General features: G+C 37.0%; 2 protein-coding genes across 2 annotated transcripts in view; one reads left to right on the forward strand and one right to left on the reverse strand.

The window, feature by feature from the left end:
• The first annotated feature begins 288 nt into the window (after positions 1-288).
• LOC106139909 (erythroid differentiation-related factor 1) lies at positions 289-14251 on the forward strand. Its single transcript, XM_060951051.1, has 15 exons — positions 289-487; positions 651-835; positions 1844-1952; positions 2589-2726; positions 2886-3012; positions 3768-4466; positions 4840-5174; positions 6759-6884; positions 7919-8558; positions 9278-9436; positions 10009-10228; positions 10887-11061; positions 11729-11868; positions 12368-12525; positions 13157-14251. The coding sequence occupies exons 1-15, from the start codon at positions 425-427 to the stop codon at positions 13534-13536; spliced, it is 3654 nt and encodes a 1217-aa protein (XP_060807034.1). The 5' UTR covers positions 289-424; the 3' UTR covers positions 13537-14251.
• A 2344-nt stretch (positions 14252-16595) lies between these two features.
• Positions 16596-20726, reverse strand: part of LOC106133010 (facilitated trehalose transporter Tret1) — a 34481-nt gene continuing 30350 nt past the window's right edge. Inside the window, exons 10-11 of the mRNA XM_060951054.1 lie at positions 19692-19844; positions 16596-18838 (exon numbers count right to left, since the gene is read on the reverse strand). Coding sequence (XP_060807037.1) covers positions 18817-18838; positions 19692-19844 — 175 coding nt within the window. The 3' untranslated portion in view covers positions 16596-18816. The remainder of the gene's footprint in view (positions 18839-19691; positions 19845-20726) is intronic.

Consider the following 20726-nt stretch of genomic DNA (forward strand, 5'->3'; position numbering starts at 1 on the left):
CATTTAATGGTAATGATATATAACGTAAGTTAATATCGTTATATAACTTTATAAGATTACCGATATCGGTATATACGGATACGCCTATAACGGTATCAGTAATAACTTTTTGAAAATAGCTATATTTACTGTTAATTTTATACTTTTAGTGTAATATTATTTCTTGGACAAAAAATATTTCCCAATGTCATTATCAATGTCAAGTTTCTCAATGTCGCCGAAACACAGTAAATAAACGTTCACTTTAGTCGTTCATTAAATATCTGTCAAGTGTCTGCTGCGGCTGCGGATGCGGTAGGTTTGCCTTCGGAATTGCGGAGATTGTCGCGGAATTTCTATATGAATACGAAATCCGTCTAAAGGAAATAAGTGCCACATGTGGAGAGCATTTATATGTTTGACAAAACAAAAATAAGGCAGAAAAATGAAAAATACTGAAAACATGGAGGAAGTTGAAAATGAGGAGGAGGAGTACAAAAGATCTAAGGTAACATCACCAATAGATTTTGATCGAAATCTTTAACATTATGATGGGAATAAACCAACAGACCATCAGCAGACATCAATCAAATTTCAGAGCATGTAATTTTTTTTTATGTAGGTATTTTGTAATCACGTCGGTTCACAATTTGTAACATAAATGTTTTCAGGACCGTAGTCCATCGCCGGGCGTCAAATCAACGGCCGTGGTCAAATACACAGCATTTCAGAGCCCCGTGGGGTATGCTCGGTTGCAATGTAACACAGATTTGAACCTTCCCCCGTCAAACTGGGGAGCTGCCATAGACTCTTATGGCTTGAAGCAAATTTTGACCACCGGTACTGGTTTGTCTAGGTTAGTACATCTTTTTGATTAATACAAGTTCTTTGAAAAATCAATCTCCCATTCATAAATATCTTGCTGTGATTCCTTTTGAGTGTAGTATGAAACATGATTCAGCAGTTTTAAAAACATTGCATAATTTAACCTATTCCGAAGCCTTACGGCCTTTTATTTGAACAATGAAAAATAAATATGTCACATTAATTAATTAATTTCTTTGTGAATACAAAATCCACATAAAGAGGAATTCAGGAGAATGCCTTGTGACATTAAGTCCACTTGTTGTACTTACATTTTATGTGTATAAAGTTTAAATAAAAAAAAGTCTTTATTTGTTACCAGATATTCTGAGCCGATTAAATAGTTATGTACTTTTTTAGTATTAATTTTGACAATATAAACAACTAAGTGCAGTGTGGATCTCGGGTACCAATAGATAAAATAATAGGACAACTCAATTTCGGATTTCGTAAAAAGCCACTATGGGATAGGCTTGTCAACTTGGGATTCTTCTGTTAGCCGATCAACAGCTGAACATGGCCTATCAGTCTTTTTAAGACGTTGAATCTGTCTACCTGCGAGACACAGAGTCATGATCATATGTGTATGTATGTATAAACAACTACAAAGGTGTGACATCACAACTAAGTATGACGGCCTCTGTGGCTCAGCGGTAGTATGCTTGTCTGTGACATTGGAGGTCCCGGGTTCGAATCCCGGCCAGGGCATGATGAGAAAAGAACTTTTTCTGATTGTCCTGGGTCTTGGATGTTTATCTATATAAGTATTATATTATAAAATATAGTATCGTTGAGTTAGTATCTCGTAACACAAGTTTCGAACTTACTTCGAGGCTAACTCAATCTGTGTAATTTGTCCCGTATAAAAAAAAAAAAAAAAAAAAAAAAAAGTATAATTTTGTAGTTATATCTCGGGCAGTTTCTTGTTTATTGATCCCATTATTTCACCAATCTTTGAGTTATTGTTTGAATTATTTAAACATCAACATGTCGGTTGCAGCTTCAGGATGGCACACATGTTCCCCGACAGCGTTGGCGAGGTGGATGTCATATCGGGTGCGGAGTGTATCAAGAAGCTGCTGAAATTGCCCTACCAGCCGAAGGGGACAGTAAGTAATTTTGTTATTTTTAGAATTTCGTACCTACTTTTGTGTATTTCATATGAGTAACAATGAACCAAAATGTGAAATTTTAAATGTTAAGCAACAAATTAATGTAAACAAAACTGTGGCAATGACTGTTGACAACATATAGATTATATAGAGGATGTACATAATTTTAGCTTTCTTTTCCTACTCAGAAAGGTTAAATTATGTATGTCATACTTACTTTACTTCCTTATGCCAAATTTTAGCTTCCTTAGTTAACAAAAACTAACATGCATTTAAGTTTTATACAGCCTTTTGCAGTTAAAATTTACAAAGTACCTTCCCATCCCAATCAAACTAATTTAATGAATGCAAAAGTGAGTTTATTTGTTTGTCACCACTTCACGAGTTGTCTACTGAATTAATCTTATTGAAATATCATGTATATATAATTAAGAGTCTTGATAAATGACATTGGGTACCTTTCATCCGAGTAAAAACTATAATTTCCGTAGGGTTAAATTAACGCGGGCGAATCTGCGGGTAAAAGCCAGTATAAAATAAATTGCATGTTGAGATAAAGTCTTTGCTACTACAATCTTTTCGTTTATTGTTTTTGTTTTTTTGTGTCAAATATCACTGTTCTTCAATTTTCAGGTCAGCATGATGGTACATAGAGTGGAAAACACTCTATTGCTGGACGATTTTGACGTGTATGACTACCTGATGAAGTCGGAGTGGTCCTGGCTTAAAGAGTTCTTCTACGAGAACATATTGAAGACAATGTCTGAGAAGGTATTTTGTTAGTTTTTTTTTTGCATAGATGTAGAAAAAAAGGCGGACGGAGTGTGGCTTGATGAAAAGTGAAGCATCATAATGGTGGCATTGTACAATGTGTACATGTACCTAACTAGTTCTCACAAAGAAATATTATTGATTGATTGGATGTAACAGGAGCGGATGATGGTGACGGCATGCAGCGCGCCGCACTCGGGGCTCACGCGCAGCTTCCTGTACCGCAGTGTGCTGCAGCCGCCGCCCACGCCGCACCCGCACCCGCCCACGCCCACCATACAGCCCGGTAACTATGCTGCATCCCTAACGCAGCTTCTGTGCCACAGCCGCTGCCCACGCCCACCATACAGCCCGGTAACTATGCTGCATCCCTAACGCAGCTTCTGTGCCACAGCCGCTGCCCACGCCCACCATACAGCCTGGTAACTATGCTGCATTCCTAACACAGCTTCCTGTGCCACAGCCGCCGCCTACGCCAACCATACAGACCGTAACAATGCTGCATCCCTAACGCAGCTTCTGTGCCACAGTCGCCGCCCACGCCCACCATACAGCCCGGTTACTATGCTGCATCCCTAACGCAGCTGCCTGTGCCACAGCCGCCGCCCACGCCCACCATACAGCCCGGTAACTATGCGGCATCCCTAACGCAGCTTCTGTGCCACAGTCGCCGCCCACGCCCACCATACAGCCCGGTAACTATGCTGCATCCCGAATGCAGCTGCTGTGCCACAGCCGCCGCCCACGCCCACCATACAGCCCGGTAACTATGTTGCATCCCTAACGCAACTGCCTGTGCCACAGCCGCCGCCCACGCCCACCATACAGCCCGGTAACTATGCACTGTTTTGCACAACGCTTTAGAAACGGCCGGAATTAGACGTGAACCAATGTCGTAAAACCAAAAATTACAATAATTATTCAGTGATATTCGAAATGTCCCATAATAATGAATACTTGTCTTTGCCTACTTGCAAGGCATAAAAACGTCACTACATGTATGTATTGTATATATTGTTGAAATGTGATATTTTATTCCAGGACCGTACCTCCCAGAGCCGGAAACGAAATCGGACGAAGTACCAAAAGAGCATATGTACATACGCAACGTTCTTTGGACTTTTGAGGACATACACATGCTGATAGGCAGCGACCTGCCCATCTTCGGGGACAAAGATCGACCCTGCGTCAGCCTCCGACTCCGAGACGCAAGAGATCCTATAAACGTGTTAACAGGAATCGATTATTGGTTGGACAATCTTATGTGTAACGTGCCTGAAGTGTTGATGTGTTACCACCATGACGGCATAGTGCAAAAATATGAACCTATGAAGACCGAAGACTTGCCTAACATAGAAAATTCGAGATTCTCACCTAAAGTGGTGAGGAACGTGGCACAGAATATATTGTCCTTTCTCAAAGCGAACGCGACTAAGGCCGGACACACGTATTGGCTGTTCAAGGGGCCTGAAGATGAAATTGTAAAACTTTACGATTTGTCAAGCCTGTGTCCTGATAATTTGGACAATCCGTTCACTACGCCCGTCGCTATGCTGTTATACAGGGTGGCGAGGAACATGCGCCTGACGAACAGGACGCGGCATGTGAAACAGCTGTTGGAGCATGTAATTGAGCTGTTGAAGGTCGAAAGTCACCCGCAGATAGTCGCGTCGTCACATTACATGCTTTCGGATTTGTATGTACCAGCCACGACTAATCCGGCTTGTCCGAATTTTAAAGGTGAATTAATGTTTTTCTTTTGAACGGTTTTTTGGTGCTTCTTTTTCGTCTTTTGCCGTGGTGCCGTGTGGTTCCCGGTACTTTAGAATAGGCTACATATCTTACCAATGGATATAAAATATAGCTGTATGGGTTTATAATGGAATTGAGATTCAAATAGTGATAGGTTGCTAGCACATCGCCTAAAGGAAGAGACCAAAGTTTATAAGCCATTCCCTTAGTAGCTTTTTACGACATCACACACAGCACGAAAATTAGAACAGATGAAAAAGAACCCTTATTAAACCAGAAACAGTGTATTCATCCTGATGATTAGTTTCTGTTATTATGTAAAAATCATCGATATAAATAATAATTATGCTATTTATTTCAGATGAAAGTTCAGACGAAGACAAAGAAGATCCCGATTTCGCGAAATGCGCCGAGTTCATGAAAGACTTATCGAGCGAGCGAGACGGCACTTCGTCCGGGAACACGTGCGAAAAGGACAACAATACTGACAAAGATTGCTACAGATCCGAACAGAATAGTGCCAAAGAAGTGATAGTTAGTGAAAGTGGGGATGTTAAAGGGGGTGGTGGGGGTGATATTGCGAGTGGGGGTAAAGTCAGTGAAAGTGAGGGGGATGTAGATGGCAATAAGTTGGCCGTGTTGACAAGAGGTTTAGCTCTGAGTAACATCGGAGACCGGATGAAGAATAAAAAGGGGGTATGTATATTGTTCGCTACATTGTTCTACATTTTGTTTGTTTGAATGTTTACTCTTTATTGCTCATAAAAAGATATATATAGGAAATTAATAAAAAGTCATTGGATTTAGAAGAACATGTGCAACAATGGATTTATCCCAATTCTGATGTTTTCTAGTCAACGAAAGAAAAAATCATAATCAAAAAGGCAGCGCACATAAAAAACATTGAGGATGCATTATAATAATCAATTAATTTCTTATTAATTAATGATAGACATACTACATAAATATAAATATATTATTATAAACTTACATGAATATGAGTACACTCAATTGTTACAAACATCAGAATACAGTCTTGATTAGTTTTTTTTTTAAACTTAGGTTAAGAGCAGATCTCGTATCTTGTGGGAGGTTATTTCAAAGCTGGACAAATGAAGCATATTGAGTTAGTCTCAAAGTAAATTCGAGATGCGTTACGAGGTTCATGTTGTACTCATTATTGAAACAGTGACTATTGTAGTAGTTAAAACTGAAATGTACAAAATGATATGCAATAAATGAATTAAAAAAAATTGAAATTGTAATGAGATACTTCACTATGATGTTCTGCTTGTTTTAGCAGTTTAAAGAGCATATTAACAGTTGCCGTGTGGTTCCCGGCACCAATACAAAAAAGAATAGGACCACTCCATCTCTTTCCCATGGATATCGTAAAAGGCGACTAAGGAATAGGCTTACAAACTTGGGATTTTAACAAACTTTTTTAGGCGATGGGCTAGCAACCTGTCGCTATGTGAATCTCAATTCTATCATTAACGTGGCCATTCAGTCTTTTCAAGACTGTTGGCTCTGTCTACTCCGCAAGGGATATAGACGTGACCTTTGTATATGTATGTGTTAACCATCAATATACATATTTTAATAGATAGATAAATGATTTTATTGCTATCAAAAGACACACACATATAACATTCTAAAACATGAATCTATTAAAAAGAAATCGTGAATATAAATAGTACCTACCTATACATACATACATACATATGGTCACGTCTATATCCCTTGCGGGGTAGACAGAGCCAATAGTCTTGTAAAGACTGAATGGCCACGTTCAGCTGTTTGGCTTAATGATAGAATTGAGGTAGTAGTACCTATATGTATAAGTTTGTATGTCTACTAATACATAATAAATGTTTGCAACATCCGAAAGGGTAAATATGAAGATCTGTTATACATTATATTTAAGACCTTGTTGTACTCATATTATGCAAATAAAAGTTTGAATTTCCGTGCCGAAAATTGAAGTGCCGTGTGGTTCCCAGCACCAATACAAAAAAGAATAGGACAACTCCATCTCTTTCCCATGGATGTCGTAAAAGGCGACTAAGGGATAGGCTTACAAACTTGGGTTTCTTTTTTAGGCGATGGGCTAGCAACCTGTCACTATTTGAATCTCAATTCTATCATTGAGCCAAATAACTGAACGTGGCCATTCAGTCTTTTCAAGACTATTGGCTCTGTCTACCCCGCAAGGGATATAGACGTGACCATGTGTATGTATGTATGTAATTTGAATTATATATAATATTTATCTGTCAGGACGAGAAAAACCCGGATTCTAGTCACAAGTTGGGCTCGGACGCCGCCGAGAGGTGCGGCATAGCGCTCTCGCACGCGCTCAGGGGATTACTGTCGCTACACAACGTCACTATGAGACGGTGCCAGGTAATATATCAAAAATCTAAATCAAAAATGTTTTATTTTCTGAAACAGATAATGATCTTATAACTAGGTGTTGGAGTCTCCTTGTAAGCTATCAAAAGATGCCTGTGTCAGGAGGCTCCGCTCCTCTTATTAACATAACAGTAATTATGATCTAGTTACTTGTATTGAATTACAAAAAAATAAATAAAATCAACTAAGTATACAAAAACTTATTATTAAGCAACCACATAATCTATGAACAGTTCCGCTTCAGAATAGGTAAGATTCAATAGCCATCTATTTAGAATATCTTTTACAACATATTGAGGTTTTGAGTATATTTCTAGTTGTTTGTTAGCTTTGTTGTATAAATAACAAGACCGTTTATCATATTGAATACTGGCAAAATGGGTTTTTGTAATTGGTAACTCAACGACATTATTTTTCCGTCTCTTCCTTAACTTTTCAGGATCATACAATACGGTTTTATGCTTCTTAAGGAGCAGCTGTAGAATATATATACACCGTGCCGTGTGGTTTTCGGCACTTGAGAATTGAACCACACCGTATCTTTCCGTAAAATGCGATTGACTAATGGATAGGTTTATTAACCTGGGCTTCCTCTTGTATGGCGGGTTAGCAACCTGTCATTATTTTAATCTCAATTTCATCATTAAGCCATCTTACAGCCTTTCATTAAAACTAAAATCAAATGCGATAATATGTTTACATTTTACAGTAGTGTTTTACTTTTAGTGACAAATCGATTTATCCGCTCAAATATATATATACGGGACAAATTACACTGATTGAGTTAGACTCGAAGTAAGTTCGAGACTTGTGTTACGTGATACTAACTCAACGATACTATATTTTTATAATAAATACTTATATAGATAAACATCCAAGACCCAGGCCAATCAGAAAAAGTTCTTTTCTCATCATGCCCTGACCGGGGGATTCGAACTCGGGACCACCGGTGTCACAGACAAGCGCTACTACCGCTGCGCCACACAGGCCGTTGAAATATATCAACAACATTTTTTTCTCAACAGGAAGAAGAGCGCGAACGACTTCGCCAACAGATCATAATGGAGGAGCAACATCCAAAAATGGCGAACCCGTCCGAACCAATCAAAATGGACTACGAGCCGATCAAGAAGGAGGCGCAGAACACGCGCGGGCGCAGGCGGAAGCGCGAGAGGCGGAACACTGAGAAATCTCCGAACTGCTTGATTGAATCCGCGCCGGGCATAGACAAGAATGCGATCTTAATCCGAAAAGAGAACAATTCTTACCCGACCTGGCAAGAGCCGAATAGGGATGACAATTTCGCGTGGAAATTACATTTGAAAACTTTGTTGTATGAGAAAATATGTTTGGCGTACGCAACCCTAGCTGAGTTCTCGTATGCCAATGAGCAGTACGGTTTCTCACTCAAATATATCGACATGGCCAGCAAATGTCAGAAGTTATTGTCGAATATGATTATTAAAAGTAGGGTAGTTCACGTTAGCTGCTTGTTGGGCCGGGTGGGCGATAACTTTTTTCAGTTGAGCAAGCATTGGAATAGTTTTGAACAGTTCAAGATACAGTTCGAGACAGATCACGATATTGATAGCAAAATAAAATTGGAGATTGAGAATGACATGGCGGAGGAGGTCGACGGAGTCGCGGGAGACGAGTTTGATCTAAGTAAGTGTTAATTTATACAGAAAACTTGAAGATGTTGTGTGGTTCTCGGCACCAATAGAAAAATAAATAGGATCACTCTTTTAAAAAAAAAAAACTTAAAACAGTATTAACCACTTCCATCTCTTTCCCATGGATGTCGTAAAAAGCGACTAAGAGATAGGCTAAAAAATTCTGGATTCCTCTTTTAGCAACCTGTCACTATTTGAATCTCAATTTTATCATAAAGCCAAACACCTGCATGTGGCCTATTTGTCTTTTCAAGACTGTTGTCTCTGTCTACCACGCAAGGGATATAGACATGATTATATGTATGCAAAACTATAAGATTAATTTTTAATCCAGAATCAACATCGATCGAGCAGATCTTGAGATATCGAGCAAACTATTTTACTCCCACTTATTTAAGTCACACCGGCAATATATTGACGGCGCAGAATAACTCGACCTACCGCGGAATCGATACGAATGAAAACTCAATAAAAAAACGACCTTATCACAAGTGAATAAAACTTAAAATCCTACAACAAAATGTCTCGTGCTATCTCGCTTTCAGTTCAGTCAATTCGCGAGTTCAAATGGCGCCCTATGATGGGCATAACCGCCTGAATATTTCGTCTTACAAAAGTGAGACTTTAGGAAATAACGTATAGCCATTCTTTCCGCTTTTTTTTTCATTTATACTTTCGTTAACGTTAATTGTAATTTCTCTTAATCACCAGACATAACTCTGCCCGCTGACGAGATTGAATCAATGCTTCAATCTTGTTCGTACTACCGTCTCGCCATCAAGGCGGCGGACGACAAGCGAAGCGAATTACTGCGGAGACTCGCTTCCGTCAATAACGAGTTAGCGGCGCGCTACATGAACGACGGGCAGCGTGAGTGTTGTCAATCTCATCCGTCTCAATCTTCAATCTCGGTCTTCAATCTCAGTTGTCAATCAGCTTCATCAATCTTAATCATTGCGACGGTGGAGATTTGCTTTGAAGTCTCAATCATCAATCTCTGTCATCCTTGTCATAATTTCCAATATTCTTAATGTCCTTCAGAAAGATAATTTATTTTTGGTTTTTTAATTTATTGTATAAATAATAAGAGTATCTGTCTATATATATATATATCTCCTTTATCTATTATATCTGGAGTCAGTCTCCATCTATGTATCATGATAAGAGTAATATCCAATTATGGTATTAAAATAAAAATATAGTCAATTGGAGTAACTTTGGCCTCTCAGGGTAACATTAATCCACACTATTTTTGTAATTACATACTTTGATTATATTATCGATAAAAAGTATGAATTAATATTGAAATTTAAATTGTTGATATGAAATACTAACTTACTACTTGAAACGGAAGATAACGAAAAAATACGAGTTACTATGTTACCTCGATAAGGAGCAAAGTTACCCGAATTCACTGTAATAGTAAAACAATTAATTTACAGAAATATACCAAAAATACGTAGAAGAAAAAGAACATAGGAGCACGACAGCCAAACTCTTACTGAGACAGTTCGCCGTGATGTCAAAAAGATCAGCTGAGTGTATAGAAGAGGCCACGTCTATATTCGAGCAGGTCAAAGACGTGCCTAACTTAGCTTTGTTGTATTGCAACAAGGCCAGGTATATGAGGTTTAAGGCCCACTGCGATGTCGGCGGATTGAAGTAAGTTAAATATATATATATGTATATTTTTTTTCTTTACATGTTTAAATAGAATCAGGAGAAATGATGAACGCTTCACTACATAGTATAAAACAAAGTCGCTATTAAAGTCTGTTTGTCTGTATGCTTAAATCTTTAAAATTACGCAACGGATTTTGATGCGGTTTTTTGTAACAGGTAGAGTGATTCAAGAGGAAGGTTTTTATGTATAATTTTTTCCGAATTTTGCACCCGTGCGAAACCGGGGCGGGTCGCTAGTAAGAAATTATTAGATAGGTACTCTATACTAGATAATATTATAAAGCTAAAGAGTTTGTTTGTTTGTTTGTTTGAACGCGCTAATCTCAGGAGCTACTGGTTTGAATTGAAAAATTATTTTTGTGTTGAATAGACTATTAAACGAGGAAGGCTTTAAGCTATATAACATCACGCTGCAACTATTAGGAGCAAAGAAATAACAGAAAATGTGAAAAAATAACTATTCCACGCGGACGAAGTCGCGGGCACAGCTAGACTAAGACATTTAAGTTCCCTGCAGGATTTGTCGCGAAATGGGAAAGAGATGGAGTGGTCCTATTCTATTTTCTATCGGTGTCGGGTACCACACGGCACATAGTTATTATATATATTTTTAAAAATAAAAAATGTATTCTTACAGCACAGACAAGCGGGTACTCTTCAGCCAAGCGGATGAACTATATTCCACTGCCCTCAAACTGCTGGGGAACAGAGAAACCTGTGGGGCTCTCACCGTGTGGGAGCTCGTCTCCTGGGAGCTGTCCTGCCACCACTACACCAAAGCTGTGATCATGCAGGAGTGTCCCAGAGCCATTGTGAGTGTCATTCTCATCCGTTGTATGGAGGTCAAGTTGCCTCCGTTACAACATACTATTAATCTCTCGTTATATCATCACAAAGGTGAATTTCCAATATTTTAGTAACCTTATGTCTGCAGTCTCTTCTGAGTACTCTTGTTGTGTGTAATAAACTTTAGTACCTGGGTGACCGAGCGGAGTTTGGTGTTTTTTGTTAATTGTTTTAAGATACATCAGAGAAAGCATAATTATTGTAACTTAGCAAACATATTATATGGGAAACTTATTTTGTATGAAAAAAAGGAATTTTCCTAGACGTTTTGTGATACATTTGTTTTCAATCTTATTCTCATAGGCGTAGAAAAAAAGGCGGACGGAGTTTTACTATACGCCATAACGAAGCATCAATCATCATCAATATGAGTAGATAGAGCCAACAGTCATCAAAAGACTGAAATGCCACGTTCAGCTGTTTGGCTTAATGATAGAATTGAGATTCAAATAGTGACAGGTTGCTAGCCGATCGCCTAAAAGAGGAATCCCAAGTATATAAGCCTATCCTTTAGTCAGCTAGTATTAGGCACGACATCCATGGGAAAGAGATGGAGTGGTCCTATTCTTTTTTCCACTAGTGACGGGAACCACACGGCATACTCTACGTCTAAATACTTACTGTATTCAACAGGAAGTGAACGAGGTAGTCGACGCCTTCCGTCTCGCACTCAAACACTGCCATCTATCGTCAGGACCGCGACAATACTTGTACCAGTTCAGAGCCGCCATGATCTATCACCGTGTGGGGTCGCTATACCACTCCCAATACAGGTATCGTCTCTGCTTCTTCTTCTTCCCCCTGGATTTGGTCCCGGTTGCATCCTCAGCACTGAGAGACAGAGAGGAGCCAGGGGTATGCCTTAGACAAATGATCTTGCATTGGGTGAGTCAGGTTTTTACACGAAGCTACTCCCGTCTGAACTCTGTAACCTTTGCAGGAGACTTAACCCGTATTGGATCGTTTATACATACATGTATATACATAAATATGACACGGCTATATCCCTTGTAGGGCAGACAGATCCAACAGTCTCGAAAAGATTAAAAGGCCACAGCGGCTTTGAGATAGAATTTAAATTTAAATAGTGACAGGTTTGTTTGCCCATCGCCTATATTAGCATATCCTTTGGTCGCCATTTACGACCTCCATAGTAAAGATATGGAGTTTTTTATTTGTCAGCCGTTGTATATACATGCAAATTTACTGTATTCAATTGTTTCGCATTATATAAACATAGATAAAAATATAAGTATTGATGATTTTACACAGAATAACATCAGAAGACGGCCCCAAACGGCGAACGCTGTTCAACCAGGCCCGCTCGAACTACACGCAGGCGGCCAACATGTTCGCGAGCTTGGAGGACGCGGCCAGCTTCCTCACCGCCGTCATGGAGCACGTGGCGCTTCTGGAGGGGCAGGCGGCCAGTGAGTTCATCATCAGATATGTGATGAAAAAAAAATATATGATTAATTCTGGAGTAACCGAAACTGACGACCTTGCATGAATAGACCTTGCATGAATGAGTATCTGGCTAAAATGAACGAAGTATGTAGGGATCGTGGCAATTGCAATGATGTAGTCTTTGCCTACTCCTCCGGGAAAGAAGCCTGATTTTATTTATGTATATACGTATTTGCGAATGGGACTTGATAATTAATACTTTTTTTCACTTTTAACTTCTCTCAATATAAATTGTATGAAATGTTATAATTTTGAACCTTAACTTTGTACTGAAAGAGTTCAGTATCGCTTAAGAACTTGGTGGCGGTCGTGATACTATTCTCAAGCCTATGTTTATATGGGCCCCAGAATGAACCCCTGGGGGACGCCTAACTGAAAGAGCTTTAAAAACAATTAAACTGTTGGACCAACAGTTTAATTGTTTTTAAAGTTTTTTTTATTTGTCTTATTTGATTTTATCTAATTTAGACTTCCTCCTTTTAATTCAATCGATTCAAAATAATAAAATTTTAGAAGATATAGAGACATTGTCCACGCAGTCAAATGTTTTTGAAAAATCACTGAAATAAACTTAAATTATTTTTCTTGTTCCAGTGACACCTAACCTCAAATTGAAGTCACTTCAGTCAGCCATTCAACTTCTGAGACAGTGTCACTCCGTAATGAAACTCATCAAGGAAAGAGATCCAGAAGACAATCCGACGCCCAAATCATACGACGTCGACGACAAATCTATGAAAAGCGAATCTAGTCTCCTCTCGTTATATGAGAACAGGCTAAATTTTATATTAAAAAGTATCATACAATATTGCAGATCAAAGTCTAACAAGGATTATGAGAAAATGACTGATGTTTACAAGAACTTGTATTGTGCCAGTTTGAAGATTGAGAAGGCTGATGATGTGAGGTTGTATGCGAGTAGAATATGTGATGTTTTGGAGGCCATGAACGAGATCAGTAAGGAGTTTGAATAGCTTCTGATGGGACTGAAAGATGTGAAGTTGACGGTTATGTAATCTTTTTTACCCGACTGCAAAAAAAATATATATATGAAATACGGGAATTTTTGTGCGTCGTAAATATGCAAGTGCATTTTGTACTATTTATATCGAATTTTTGTGCTATTTAATTTTAATAATGACTGCATAAATAATATGCGTATCTCATTTGAAAATGACATGTCCGAATGTCATCTGTTACCATTTAAGAAAGAGAAAATGGAATTTACACTGAAAAGATTAATTAATAGGTAAATTTGCTTATTTATAGAATGGCAACTTTCTCCCTATGAATTGTGATAAAAAAGGCCATTTTATAAATATATATAAATAAATAGAGCCTTTTTGTAGTATCACAGAATAGTACTTAATAGTAGAAATAAATAGTAGAAACGTAATGGTGACGCCATTTTTTCTAAATGTAAGTAAGAATAAAGATATGTGTTATCGCGAATATCACATTTTGTAAAATAAAAGATGATTGACTATGTATTTTATGTGATTTATATAAATATAGCAAAATGAATGACAAATGTCAATGCAGAGCTGGTAGCTAATTAAATATAACTTTTAAAAGCCTTGACGTTGCGTCGGCAAGGATGATATGAGAGGAAATAAAAATGAGGCTAAGACAAAAAATAAATCGCGAGTAAAACTTAATCAAGGAAAAAGCTAATAAACTTGGGATTCCTCTTTTTCTCAGGCTAGCAACCTGTCACTATTTGAATCTCAATTCTATCATTAAAGCCATACAGCTGAACGGGGCTTTTAGTGTTTTCGGGACTGTTGGCTCTGTCGACAACGTAAGGGATAAAGACGTAATTATATGTATAAAGTGTGAGTAGTAAAGGTAAGCGGACCCCGGATATCCGAAACATAGCCGCTGAGGGCGCCACTGAGAGAAAAAATGCGTTTAGTTTTTTAAGTGATAAGCTCCTGTAAATTTAAATATTTATTACATTCACACTTATTTATTTCTTTTTTTTTGCTGAGCCATTTACAAACTTTATAGTACACTCGCCCCATAACTAGTTCATTCATCTCCTCTTCGCGTGGCTTCTCTGAGCTCATCTACGGTTCTGGCAGAATCATCAGCGTCGCGGTCTATACACCTGCGACATTATGCTAAGTCAGGACCTTTTCACTGTCCATCATTGTTCGTGGTACATATATGCCCATTGCACATTCTCATTGTTTATTACTGTTAATTATGTATTGTGATAGTAAATAAAGCTTTTATCTATCTATCTATCTATATAGCTACAAACTATAAATTTGGACATCAGCTTTATGTTACCACGTATATAAAGATTTTTTCAATATGTAACCCCTAAAATGGTCACATCATTATTTTCTAATTGGCCTAATTTGAAAGATTGAAAGTTAAACGGTTAGCGGCGTAATTTCTTCATGTTGAAATTTTTAAGTAATTAATTTGAATTCCAGCTTGCACTTCTGTGGCTTTCGTACATACATACATATAATGACTCCTTTATCCCTTACGGGGTAAACAGAGCCAACAGCCTCGCAATGACTTAGAGGCCACAATCAGCTGTATGGTTTAATAGTGGAGTTGAGATGCAAATAGTTCATCGCCTAAAATACAAATCCTAAATTTATCAGCCTACAACATATCCTTCCCTTAGTCGCCTTTTACAACATTCACGAGAAAGATGGAGTGGTCCAATTCTAAAGATCCGGGACATCCACACGACATAACTATAAGAAATTTTCCATAAGTAATATTCTACATCTATTTCAGCATAATGCGTTATAGTATTATCGTCTGATAAAAAAATAACATAAATTTGGTGGTCACTATGAGTCCTACAATTAGTTAAGTGCCTGTTTTTATAGTTTAAAAGACTGATGTGATATCTATATGTATAGTGAGCAGATTATCTCGAATAAAATGTATTTTTAAGGAGTAACAGTGGTTTTTATTAAAATTAAAATATAATGCCTATTCGTTTATTTACTTCACTTCGATATTCATTGGTAGGTACAGTCTTCAACATAAAAGTATGCGTAACCGAAAATTAATCTATCATCTGAATGAAATATTTTTTATTTTTTTATAATTATTTGAGTGTATTTGACCTCAATCTGCCTGGTGGTAAGCAAGATAAAGCCTAAGATTGTGCATGCAAGTTTAAATAATGCCTATTCACTACTATTGTTTTCTTTTGTTAATTTGTACCTTTGATAGATAGATAGAAAAAACTCTTTATTGCACCATAAGAGTAAAACATACAAAACAACACAAACCAGCCTTTGAATTATATTTTCCATTTTTTTTTTATTAAATTTGTTACGAAATCTAAAATGAAATAGTTAAAGCGAGGTGGTTAACATAATTACTTACGGGGTCGTAGGTAAATTATCATAACAGCTCACTATCACAATGGTCGTGTCACATTTGATAAACCCGAAAGCGATAACCTGGCCAATTGTCATGGAATAAAACATCCCAAAGGCAAATATATGGTATTTATTTGTTTATTTTTATCATCATGTTATTGTTCTTATCTATGTAAAAAAGGGTTAAAGTTTACTACACTCTTACACCCCAAATGTTGCAGCGATTGGCATAAACTAAGTATTTTTGTTTAATAATGCCTACACATTATCGTTTCCCAAGGTAACTTGGCAGGGACAGTGAATTTCGACTTGAAACTGCAATGAACTCTCTTTATACACACTTGAAGATTATGAGCCCAGAATCAGTTTGGTCCAAAGGTTCGACTGGCAGAGAATGCTTTGTGGCATTAAGTCCACTTGTTGTACATTTTACGTGCATAAAGTTTAGGTAAATAAATAAATGAGTGCTCCTATAGATTTTCTTTTAAAATATGTACAATAATGTACATACATCATAAGAATAATAAAACATCATTAGGAACTATACTGAAAATGTTGTTCCCGACACTAGAATAGATTCACTGCATCTGTCTCCTATGGATGTCGTATAAGACGACTTAAGGAATGGGAACATTACCAAAATTCGAACTTCTAGGATTTAACCAATAAAAAACTTATTTGTGATAAAACATTTATTAACAATATAAATGTACCGATCAATGACTCTTAGTAAAATCTACAGTAAAGGACGCAATCTCAAAAACAAAGTCATTCAACGGCACATGTTTAATTAAAATTATTTGCAAACATAACAATAAATTTATGTATATCATATCATAATCACAAACAATAGGCACGTTCAGATGGCAGACTTTCTAATGATAAAACCTTGTAAATTATAGTTTGTTTTATAGAAGGCTAGCTCCTTATAAAAGTAAATAATATAACATTCATAAATTAACGGTAGGTAGGTACGTAATATTTTACATCTCTAGCTCGCTAGTAGCGAATATCTTTATCATAGACGCTTTGAAGAAAAATATTAATTCCTAAACGCACTAAGCGTTACGCTCATGCCTTTATTATTTTTAATTCTGCTACTTTCTAACAACGAATATTTCTAATTTTAAACATAATGCAGGTCATCGACATGATTGACTTTGCTCACCTTGGCAGTCAAATTAAAAAGTAAATCTCGAATGTAGCGCACTCGTCTTTATTCTGAGGTGCAGTTTCAATCATAAATTGGACGCGTGCCAATATGAGTCATGAATTTGCAAAAGTGAATCAACTCTTGTTGAATCCATTTTTTTTTATTAAATGTAGGTATTTAAACATTTCTTTTCTGAATATAAATATGACTCAAAAGAAATAATGTCCATGTAAGCATAACGATAGCCTGAATAAAAGTAGAAATATTCGCCAAATCACTTTTGTACTATAATACCTACTTACTTTAAAAAAAAAATGTTGTCTATAAAAAAATACCCTTACTGCCTTAAACATAAAATCACAAAATACACTGGTAAATGAAAATTAAAGTCAAAATTAAAATTATTATAAATATGTATGTATAATATTCGTAGTAAAATAACTTATTAAAATCACCGTAAATAAAAATAATTTAATATGCACCTGTTTTAGTTGGTAACGGCCGAGTCCAAAGATTATTCTGATATTGCTAAATAGCAACTAAGGGAGTATATGTTAATTACTTATTTAATTGAGTACTTATTGCATATTTAACAGAATCAAAGTATATAAAGTATAATCACTTGACACTTCTTTGTCACAAATATTAAATTCAATATAAGTATGTAACTATTCTAATAAATTACAGTATTCAATTTATTATTTATCTTAATTATTATGTTAGTAGGTATATTTTATCTAGTTAATACCCCAAGTTAAAAGTCTGGACATCACCGTTACTAACCCAAAGGGACTTTTCTTACAAATGGCGATTCACCAAAGGTTGGACTAAATTAGATCTGTGTCACTCGCGATTGATTGAATCGTTTCGAGCGATACCGACTCGTGCAAAAAAGATCGAATCTCGGATGTTTAAAGGATTCGATTATTTGAACCGAATCTAGAAGAAACATAATTGCGCCTTTATTTCTAACGTCATAAAATGAGTTATTCTGTTCCGATCACATTACAAGTGGCTGGGTCGTGATCGACCAAGTTCACGTGATATGATCGATTGGCACAGTCGAAATTCGTTTAACTTGAAATATATGGTAATTGGAATGCTTTGTACTTTTTTTTATACAGGAAACATTCTGGCAAGTTTGTAATTAAGAAATGTATGTTATTTGAAAGGAAATGACTCCCTATACACCTGTCCCGCTGTTCACGAACTTCGACAAGGCGTATGTGCTATTTTCCCTCTCTTTCTAACTCTTCAGTAAATCCTGTAGTTGGATAGAGAGGAGAAAAGTCTTGTTAAAGATCATATATAACACCCCGTTTCTTATTTGACTATATCCCCTGCGGGGTAGACAGAGCCGACAGTCTCGAAAAGACTGAAAGGCCATGTTCAGCTGTATGGCTCCATGACGGAATTGGGAATGGCTGGAATACATAAATAGAATCACGTCTCTTGCCAGGAGGGGAAGACAGAGACTACTTATTTCCACTTGACACGATCCTAACATATTTCCATCGCTTCGCTATATTCATCAGCTCTTTAAAAGGTTTCATGGTCCGATTTTTAGTGAAATGTCCACTTCTCTTTTTTTTTGTATCGTTCGATTCAAGAATAAACCCCTTTCTCTTTGGCTGCTTTGAACATATTACTAATAAATTCGTCGTAATTTACAAATGATACTAATCTAGCGATTATCACAATACACTATAATATTATACACGGAGTCGGTAGGTAAGCACTGGTTAGGCTTTCTCGGATTTTGACCTGAAAGAAATAAGATTACATTAATAATTCATCAAAAAAAAAATTAACACAATGCTTTCTTATAATAAGGCAAAAATAATAATTTAAATAGACAAAAGATTTGTTTTTAATATATAACTCTAAAACTAATGCACTGATTTTAATGATATTTAGCACCGAAATAGATAATAGCTTTAGGTATAACATTTTTTTACTGGAAATTCTCTTGGAAGCGAAACCACGCGCAAAGGCTTGTCAATTATAATCTAATAATCTGTCTGTCCATGTCTACGACCCCTACGGAACCAACGTCATTTGAAGCGCCGTAGGCCGCGAGTGCTACGTCGTAGACCCGCTACGATATGCTACGAAAATTACGCTATGTTAAAATTTTCCTTACATGAATGTTTTTTTTTTCATAATTTAAATTCGGTAAAAAAATGTTTATTAACATCTTGGTACAGAATAAATGGTAAATTTAATTAACTAAGTCCATTAGTTAGAGAAGGAGTGTTCCTTTTCTTTTTTCTATTGGTTCCGGGAACCACACGGCACATTGGAAAATAATAGTCAAATAGTATATATATGGCCGTGTGGTTCCCAGCACCAGTACAAAAAAGAATAGGACCACTCCATCTCTTTCCCATGGATATCGTAAAAGGCGCCCAAGGGATAGGCTTACAAACACGGGATTCTTTTTTTAGGCTATGCGCTAGCAACCTGGCACTATTTGAATCACAATTCTATCATTAAGTCAGATAGCTGAGCGCGGCCTATCAGTCTTTTCAAGACTGTTGGCTCTGTCTACCCCGCAAGGGATATAGACGTGACCATGTCAGATTGACGATGATAAAATTAGTATTTGCCACCCCACCTGCCAGCCAAGATCTCCTGTATCTCCTGGAGGCTCTTGCCCTTGGTCTCCGGCACCACGATCATGGAGAAGAAGAACGCGCCCACGCAGCAGATGCCGAAGATCCAGAACGCCGTGTACAGGCCCACGGCGTCGGCCACTGGGCCGTAGTATCTGAGAGAAATCAATATCATCAATATTAGGATCCTACAGGCTGGGCTAAAATTAAAGTATTTTTAGATGTTTACATGTATAAAAAAAACATACATACATACATACACATGGTCACGTCTGTATCCCTTGCGGGGTAGACAGAGCTAACAGTCTTGAAAAGACTGAATGGCCACGTTCAGCTATTTATATTCATATGTAGAATAAAATTGTTACTCATAATGCCCTGTCAATTACGAGTACCTAACAATTTTTAATATACATATGAATGAACTTGAGGGATATTTACAAAAAATCGATATGGAAACAGCTTAAAAGATTTGAATACGATTTTCTCAGATATGTTTGGCTTGGTAAAATTTTAAAATTGTAAGCAATTAAGTAAGTAGGTAAATGATTTATTGTTCACTAAAAGAGTACATACATACATGCATATGGTCACGTCTATATCCCTTGCGGGGTATACAGAGCCAACAGTCTTGAAAAGACTAAATGGCCACGTTCAGCTATTTTGCTTAATGATAGAATTGAGATTCAAATAGTGACAGGTTGCTAGCCCATCGCCGAAAAAGAATCCAAGTTTGTAAGTCTATCCCTTTGTCGCCTTTTACAACATCCATGGGAAAGAGATGGAGTGGTCCTATTCTTTTTTGTATTAGTGCCTGGAACCACACGGCACTAACGGTATAAAAAATATAAGGGACAATATAAAGTTTATTAGCATGTCGCTATTAAACTTGGGATTCTTCTTTAAGGCGATGGGCTAGCAGCATCCTGTCACTATTTGAATCTCAATTCTATATTGGATATAATCACATAGAATGAGCTTTGACCCACAAAAAAACATAGAACTTTGGGGCACAAAGTTCTATGTTTTTTTTGTGG

Source organism: Amyelois transitella, chromosome 23 (assembly GCF_032362555.1).
Source record: "Amyelois transitella isolate CPQ chromosome 23, ilAmyTran1.1, whole genome shotgun sequence".
NCBI classification, from domain to species: domain Eukaryota; kingdom Metazoa; phylum Arthropoda; class Insecta; order Lepidoptera; family Pyralidae; genus Amyelois; species Amyelois transitella.